Below are 9453 nucleotides of genomic sequence, written 5' to 3'. Positions count from 1 at the left end.
GGACAGCTTTTTTTTAAATGATGTTTAAAAATAAACAAAACTACTAATTAGATCAGTATCATTCTATGTAATAATAGAACAACTTAAGATGTTATATAGAAATAATAGTGTTAAAAACATTTTTAAAATCATGAATTGCTTTATTTTCAAACATGAAGTTCAGGAGTCAGTGTTCGGGAAAGCCATCTCTCAATACAACTAGGTGTATAAACAATTACATTGTACTATATTAATTTAGCAATATGTTTGTTATTGCCTTGGATTGAATTAGAACATATCATGATGTAAATACATTTATTTAGTTTGGAGTTTAAATATATATATTTTTATGGGTGGGACTGCAATTTGCACCACTTCTGTAGAATGACCCATGTAAGCAGGAACCCAAGCCAAGGGAACGGGACTGATCCTGCAGCTGAGCCAATTTATTTCCCCCATGTCTTACTTCCCTACTTTAGTTGCATGTGAATTCAGCCCTGCAGCTCTGGAGAGTGCCATCTTCCTGTGGCTGCTCATCACCCGAACACCAAGTCGCAGTGACCTGCGCAAACTCAAAGGGCAATGATTTTTTGCATTTCTTTTGCGGTATGTGCAGAGCATCTCTTTGCAATGTACTTGTTAGGAACCGGATCGGGGAAACAATAACATCTGTCCCTGGCATTGGGTCAAAGAGGGCCCTAAGAAAGGACCTGGTCTCTGTACATGTGGACTTCATTACACAACTCGTGCATTGCTACTCCCCCTAAGCAGTTATGCAGCTGTTATGTACTGTAACTTACCACCACTAGAATTTCCTTTCTCAAATGAATAGCAGTGATACAATGGAATGTTCTAAATCTTCTATAAATGTTATTACCTAGACAACAATGTCTCACAACAGAGTCAAAAGGTTGATTCTCAGCAGTCAGCTAGCCTAGTAATTACGTTGTTTGTTTGAATTGGCAAAGGGAAGCATGAAATCAATATAGCAATGGCTCACCACTTAGTTAACAGATTTCGGTCATTGTTGTGGTTTTTTAAATAATTTCAGTGTAGCTGAGATATTACATATTACACTATATACAGACATGTACATTTAGTATATTATTATTCAAAATGTGTAAATGTGATCAGAATTTACTTAAAAGGCAATTCCACCACTTTTCAACCTGATATTCATTATCTCCAGCACCATACCAGTGTCTGAAAACGGCACGTTTCTACGTTCTGTGGTTAAAAAGATAAGGTCCTAAATTCATAATGGTTGACATCATTGAGTAGGATTAGAAGTAACAAACAATGATTTTCAAAACATTAATTTCTAGCCAGGGCGAGGGCATTTTCGTGCTCCCCGCGTCACTGCAAATCATTGTTTTGAAAATCAGGTTATTTAAAAAAAAAAAATCTAATTGCTCCTTTTAACTAAATTTTCTTACTACAAAATGTTCAAATGCGCCGTTTTCACATATGTAGACACTGGTATTGTGCTGGAGATAATGATGTTGAAAAGTGGTGGAATTGCCCTTTAAATAAAAAATGGTGATCTTGGCACAAACACCAGTGTGTTGTAAATGCAGTTCATTTTCATTTCTGTCTTATTAACCATCTAGTCTATGGTATTTCAGTCTTAATGACGGAGAGTAGGGGCTCCGCTGGCATAGCTCATCTTGCGACAGTACTCTAGTCTTGTCGTCGTCATAGCCTGAAACAAAAGGAAATGGTCTCATGCTGTGTCATCATTTCAAACACATTTAAACACTAGTTTTGTTTTGTGGACACAGTGGACATACGGCTTGGGGGTCTTTCTCAATCTCTCCGGCAAATGTTTTGTAGCAAACTCGAAAGTCCATCAGTGGCTGTTAGAATACACACAAAATATGGATTCATCATGTTGCTGTATCTATAGCCTGTAATGATGTCAGCAGCCTTATACTGTACATTAACTCCAGAAACATATATAAAGTTTCCCACTGGGCACACACTGGTTGAATCAAGGTTGTTTCCACGTCATTTCAATGAAATTACGTTGAACCAACGTTTAATTGACGTCTGTGCCCAGTTGGTTGTTGAATTGACAAGAAGCTGATCATTGAAATACTCATGTATATTATTTAAAAGCTTTGACAAAAGACAGTAGAAACATGTACAAGGAAGTACTCACTAGGTCATTCCTGAATTGGCATTGCTGAGGGCTTGGATTAACATTTCCCCTGGCACACTTGGTGGCTTTCAGGTAGAAATTGTGGTAGATGTATTGCACATTAAACCCAGACTGAAAGAACATTTTATATTAAACAAATCTTGTTCGTGTTGTATTGTTCAGTTCACTGTTAGTAACACCCTATAGACAATAGACACTCATTATTCCACCGGGATAAACATTAACGAGACTCAAAACACGTTTTGCTCAGACCCTAGGAATCAGAAGTGCAAGTTTAAACATGCTATCAGTCAACTGACTGTTTTCCTTGGCCTTCCTATGGAGAAATGGGAGATGCTGTAACATCTAGAGGAATTTCCCCTATCATGTCTACCTATGTGCTATTTGGAAGAGAGAACACCAATGACTTGAATTAATATTTTCTGAATAAAACTTTATTGAACATAAATGTACCACACTCAACTTTCAACATTTTAACAAAGAATGGGCTACACAGTAGTAAAGCATCTAGCTCAACTACTGGGATATTGCAGAGGTAGAGGAATAGGAAATACGTACATAGCATACATGAAGTGAACACTTGGAACTTAAGCCTAAGCGTGTTTAAAGTAATTAGAAACAGTATGAAGGTGAATACAGAATAATGAATACAGAATACAGATGAAATGAGGCTGTCTTTCCAGACTAAATCCAGATGTATTCTGCAATACCATCATTTCGTCATGGCACAGAACTAACATGGCCCCTTTCACTTTAAGATTTAGAAGCCAGGAGAGTTGGGGCTCCACTGTGGTAACCCATTGTGTTACAGTGTTCTACTCTTGATGTCGTAATTTCCTGAAATTCACAAGGGGAAATAAACAGGTTAATATTCTGCTTTAATAACCTTCACAATATACTGTATATTTGTCTTCAACATCCATTTTTACTCAATGATGTGATGGAACAAATCACTGCAATTACTGTCCGTTTCTGAATTAGATTATAGGAAAGAGTTCACCTCTCTTGTGATACTGTCCTTAATCTTTATAGGAGCTAGTATATAGACAATTCTATCATTCTCCTCATGACAATTCTAACATTTTCTTCATAAGCATACTTTGTTATAGAATTTGAGTGGTGAGTGATTGAAACAGATTAGAGTTGGGGGAGGGGACAACTAGCGATCCAACAAACCTCTGTAAGTGCTGGTTTGTGGACACAGTGGACATACGGTTTGGGATCCTTCTCAATCTCTCCAGCAAAGGTTTTGTAGCAGACTGCACAGTCTATCAATGGCTGTATAAATACACACAATACGACAGCATTATATGTACATTACAATTCCATGCTGTAAACTTTGATGTGTATAATTTATGGGATTGTATGAAAGCCCTAAAGGTTGTTGATGATTCAGCACAACTGTGCTCAGACAATTCCAGGTACTCACTCGGTCATTCCTGAACTTGCATTGCATGGAGTCAACCGTTCCCTTTGGGCACTTGGTGGCTTTCAGGTAGAAATTGTGATAAATGTAGCTCACACCAAATCCAGGCTAGAGGAAGAAAATGTATATCATTGAGTAGACTAAACAACCATAAACATTTACCAGAATGGTCTACACAAAACGCAGTCCTGCCACAGTCAACCTCCCAGCAATAGAAACCTCAATAGTTTTCGGCACCAGGTTTTTACCTCTATGTCAGACTTCAGGAGAGTCTTGAAGAAGAGGAAATGGTGCTTGACTCCAGAGTGAGAGTTGAGTTGCTGCAGGGACAGATCCACTCCTTTCCTGTAGTTATCAGGGAGTTTACTGTAAGCCTCCTGAGCTTCAGTAGAAGACAGCAGGACTCCAGCACTAACCAACATCAGCAGCAGTAGAGCAGCCATCTTCCTCCTAGTGTGTGTGGCGCAGCCTGACTGAGGTTATTGTTCTGTATGAAGACCACCCTCTCCACTTCAGGGACGAACACTGACTCAGACAAACAAGCTTTTCAGGGAAAGAGCCTCGGATGTGTTTTTGGAGAGTGGTTGCGCAATCAAGGACAATGTGCAGGTCTGGTCATGTGCTGTTTCTGACCTAGTTTCAAGAAGGAGGTTAGTTTCAACATGATGAGAATCTGGACGTTTTCATTTCTATATTTCAACATTATACAAAATATTTTTGAATTAGTCAAAATGTGTATGTATCGTAACAAGTATTTTCTGTAACATCCTGTAACTTCTAACTGTACTCAAGTTATGAATAATATGTTGGTTGAATTCTTAAATAAAAGAACACTACAGCACAAGTCATGTTTAATAGAAAATTGACTTTATTGGTCATCAATATTTGAACTATTTATGTACACTGAACATAAGCAATGAGCACCCAGAATGCTTTGTGTTTCTTTTAAAATGGAACTGCATTATAGTAACGTTTCTGTAGGCACTGCCAATCATGTACAGAACATCTTCCCTCCACCCATCCACAAAAAGAACTAACAGATTTTGCACCCCACCATTTTGCCCATGGTCATGAATTACTGCAAATATTTAAAAACATCTGCACAATACCCTTCAAACACTCAAGACAACACATAATGCCACTTATTGCAATACATGTGAGGGATCAGGACCTGTATTCATGAAGAGTCTGAGTAGGAGTGCTAGGATCAGATCCCCTCTGTTCATATAAATCTTATTCATTAGGATCTAAAAGGGAAATCTGATCCGATCATCACTCCTACTCTGAAACCTGTTATGAATACAGGCCTTGATCCATGGGCATTCTAAAAGTGAAAACGAATTGAACTTGAGTGACATACTGGAAAAATATATGACAGCTGTGACAGATTTAGGTGATAAATGTAAAATGTCACAATCACATATTGTATACATTCACATGCAGCTGTAGATCAATTCAGGCACAAACATACAACTTAGATTGCGTTTACACAGGCAGCCTGATTCTGATATTTTTCCATTTATTGGCCTTTTGACCAATCAGATCAGCACTTTTGCCAATAACTGAGCAAAAGATCAGAATTGGGCTGCCTGTGTAGATGCAGCCATAGACCATGGGAATATGGAGCAGAGTATAGCTTAGTTGAGGTGTACAGAAGTGCTTAAAAATAGTCCTCCAGAGATTTTTGATCTTTTACTGTTGAAAGGCAATATCCCAAGTATAAATACAGTAAAGTACACATACTAAAGGGTAAAAAAATATGTTTCAAGGAGAAGGGCATTCAAGGAGTTGGTCTGATGGGGATTAGTGATGTCATCGGCCTCCCCCCTTGCTTGAGAAACAATAAAAGGGGCAATAATGAACAAAAAGAGGGAAAAGACTGAGACATGGGGTCAAGTCTTCACAATCAATGACTGCATTTCAGGTTTAAAAAAGTATATTCATAGGTCTCCAGATATCCATATATATTAAAAACACCATCTTTAAAAAGGGCCAGAACTTAAGTATTGTGTAATTGGTCAGAGGATCGATTAAGTTCTGGGTCCATAAGTGTTAAGAGAAGAGATAGAACGAGGATCAGAACCGAAATCAAAAGAGCTACACCCTTTCTCTTTGCAAGTTACAGGCAAGTATATGGGCCAAATGTCCCCTCTCCTTCCGAAATTTGAAAGATGCAAACACCTGCAAAATCGGGATTTGTCCAAATAACCAGTGAGGAAAAACCCAAGCACCGGACCTAATGCTGCTGATCTCACAAATCCACTTGGCGAAAGTATCACTATGTTTAGTGTACAGTGCCTTCGGAAAGTATTCAGACCCCTTGACATTATCCACATTTTGTTATGTTACAGCCTTATTCTAAAATGGATTAAAACATTTTAAAAAACTCAGCAATCTACACACAACACCCCATAATGACAAAGCGAAAACAGGTTTTTTAAATTTTTTGCTAATTTATTACAAATAAAAAACAGAAATACGTTACTTACATAAGTATTCAGACCCTTTGCTATGAGACTCGAAATTGAGCTCAGATGCATCCTGTTTCTATTGATCATTCTTGAGATGTTTCTACAACTTGATTGGAGTCCACCTGTGGTAAATTAAATTGATTGGACATGATTTGGAAAGGCACACACCTGTCTATTTAAGGTCCCACAGTTGACAGTGCATGTCAGAGCAAAAACCAAGCCATTAGGTCGAAGGAATTGTCCGTATAGCTCCGAGACAGGATTCTGTTCGAGGCACAGATCTGGGGAAGGGTACCAAAAAATGTCTGCAGCATTGAAGGTCCCCAAGAACACAGGGGCCTCCATCATTCTTAAATGGAAGAAGTTTGGAACCACCAAGACTCTTCCTAGAGCTGGCTGCCCGGCCAAACTGAGCAATCGGGGGAGAAGGACCTTGGTCAGGGAGGTGACCAAGAACCCGATGGTCACTCTGACAGAGCTCCAGAGTTCCTCTGTGGAGATGGGAGAACTTTCCAGAAGGATAACTATCTCTGCAACACTCCACCAATAAGGCCTTTATGGTAGTGGCCAGACGGAAGCCACTCCTCAATAAAAGGCACATGACAGACCACTTGGAGTTTGCCAAAAGGCAACTAAAGACTCTCAGACCATGAGAAACAAGATTCTCTGGTCTGATGAAACCAAGATTGAACTCTTTTGCCTGAATGCCAAGCGTCACGTCTGGAGGAAACCTGGCACCATTCCTACGGTGAAGCATGGTGGTGGCAGCATCATGCTGTGGGGATGTTTTTCAGCTGCAGGGACTGGGAGACTAGTCAGGATCGAGGCAAAGATGAACGGAGCAAAGTACAGAGAGATCCTTGATGAAAACCTGCTCAAGCGCGCTTCCTACCTCAGACTGGGACGAAGGTTCACCTTCCAACAGGACAACGACCCTAAGCACACAGCCAAGACAACACAGGAGTGGCTTCGGGACAAGTCTCTGAATGTCCTTAGTGGCCCAGCCAGAGCCTGGACTTGAACCCGATCAAACATTTCTGGAGAACTGAAAATAGCTGTGCAGCAACGCACCCCATCCAACCTGACAGAGCTTGAGAGGATCTGCAGAGATGAATGTGAGAAACTCCCCAAATACAGGTGTGCCAAGCGAATGTGAATGAGAGACATTGTGCAAATGAACAAAGTTTTGATGCATGCATGCTGCCAAAGGTGCTTCAACAAAGTACTGAGTAAAGGGTCTGAATACTTATGTAAATGTGATATTTCTGTTTGTAATTTGTAAGAAATTAGCAAAAATGTCTAAAAACCTGTTTTTGCTTTGTCATTATGGGGTATTGTGTGTAGATTGATGAGGGAAAAAATCACTTTAATCAATTTTAGAATAAGGCTGTAACGTAACAAAATGTGGAAAAGGTCAAGGGGTCTGAATACTTTCCGAAGGCACCGTATATACCCAGTACTTCAGAAATGTGTTGAGATTGTGTAGCACTTGAGAGACGTGATCCCATTTCAGTAACTCAAATACATGTTTTTCTGGAGAAAATACGAATGACAAAATGATTGGGGAGTTATTTCCCGTTCAGTACAGTACTTTAAAAGCATTTGGTACTACAATGTGTACTTTGGTTACATTTGGTCTCCCTCTGCTGGTAAGCTTTAGCCACCACAGCGGCAGCATAAACACTAGAGGGGGATGACTACTGGATGAAAGCAAATAAACGACACAATAACATAGATACCCAACATTTCATCACGACTCCACAAGACTGCTGTGACTGCTAACCTGTTGTAATGACTATTGGTAAAAACCACTGGACCATCACCTTAATATCAGTCAGAGGTTGGAGCAGGTTGTCCCCTTTGCAATCGTTTGGAAACTAAATCGCACTTTTTACACAGCATAGTATTTGATAGACTATGAAGACACAAAGTAAAACATAAAACATTCAACGTTATACCCCAAAAACTAACTTTTTAGAAATGTCCAGATTTGGTGTCTTAAAAAGTGCTGAGAGTGGCTGTTGAATGGAACAGCTGTTAAAAACAAAGGTAACATTATTAGGTGTCCCTGTACAGCTATCATGTCCTTCATAAGGCGCTTAGTGAGCTAAAAGAGCTAAATATAAAAAGTGAAAGCGCAATATGTTAAATATATTGACTCAAGGAATGTATGCCATATATAATCCTCTACACATTCAATGTGAATCAGCGCAACCTTTCAGGGTTGAACAATTAATCATTGTGTACTAAACGACCTACCATATACTGTCATTGGAATAAACCTTGAAAATAGACATTTATAGCACACAACTTAATTTGAACCTCTCCCCTACATAAAAAAAAAAGGCTAATATGTTGAAATATATTAAAACATGGATGATGATGATGAATGATATAAATAAATATGCTGAACCGGTTGGACCTTTCAGTCTGTATTCATACCTAATGCCACAAAGTGCTCTCTATAGGGTTATGACCCCTAACCCCTTCAGGGGACAGGAAGTTCCCCCTTATAATGTGTCCCCATTTCCAGCTGTGTGTCATCATGAGAACGCCTGTATGTTGTCATGAGAACGTTGAATCTATTCATGGCACCCAATTGAACTGTGTCCCAGTGAATGAGATTGACAGGGGTTATGAGTGGTCTTAAACCCCTCCATGACAGAGCTGGGTCTCAGAACACCAAGACTGCATGCCACATCTTTACCCTTTGGTCAGGTTACAGCAATGGAAGCAAGGACCAACAGTGCTCAATGATGGTCTGTCATATATATATATATATATATATATATATATATATATATATATATAGGGTCTTTGCTGGTGGAGCCATTGGGCAAGCATCTCCTTGGCTGGTCGATTGATTGGCAGGATGGGGTGGCCACTGGGGGAAGAATACAGCGGTAGGTATATGATGGCGTGGGTCACACAGGCATGTGCATCTCCGAGTATTCATCATGGACCTCTCTCTCGTCAAAGATGGGCTCTGCGTCATCAGCATCCAGCTGTGAGAGAGGAGAGCAGACTGTTAGAGCAAGGCAGTAGCTGTACCGTTAACCCTACCCTACCTCTGAAGAGTACCTTAAATAACTCTCTAAATGGGGGATAGAAAGTATATTAAAAACAGGTGCTTCCACACAGGAAGTTCCGGACACTTGTAGAATCTATGCCAAAGCGCATTGAAGATGTTCTGGCGGCTCGTGGTGACCCAACGCCCTATTAAGACACTTTATGTTGGTGTTTCCTTGATTTTGGCAGTTACTTGTAGCAGCAGACTACACCGAGAATCTAACAGCTGGATATGGGAAACATCGTGAATTGCACAAAAGGGAATATAACATTGCGGATAAAGTTCGGAATGACAATTTCATGTGCAAAGACCTGCATCACTATACTGAGAGCTTTGCCGTTTCTAA

At 39.8% G+C, this 9453-nt stretch overlaps 1 protein-coding gene across 2 annotated transcripts in view; it reads right to left on the bottom strand.

The window, feature by feature from the left end:
• Window positions 1-7415: 7415 nt before the first annotated feature.
• Window positions 7416-9453, bottom strand: part of LOC121550044 (anion exchange protein 2-like) — a 92699-nt gene continuing 90661 nt past the window's right edge. For both annotated transcript variants that reach the window (XM_041862124.2, XM_041862125.2), the window contains one exon: window positions 7416-9042. In XM_041862124.2, the coding sequence (XP_041718058.1) occupies window positions 8962-9042 (81 nt within the window). In that variant the 3' untranslated portion in view covers window positions 7416-8961. The remainder of the gene's footprint in view (window positions 9043-9453) is intronic.

Source organism: Coregonus clupeaformis, chromosome 34 (genome assembly GCF_020615455.1).
Source record: "Coregonus clupeaformis isolate EN_2021a chromosome 34, ASM2061545v1, whole genome shotgun sequence".
In the NCBI taxonomy this organism is placed as follows: Eukaryota; Metazoa; Chordata; class Actinopteri; order Salmoniformes; family Salmonidae; genus Coregonus; species Coregonus clupeaformis.
This window is presented reverse-complemented; position numbering and strand designations above follow the sequence as displayed.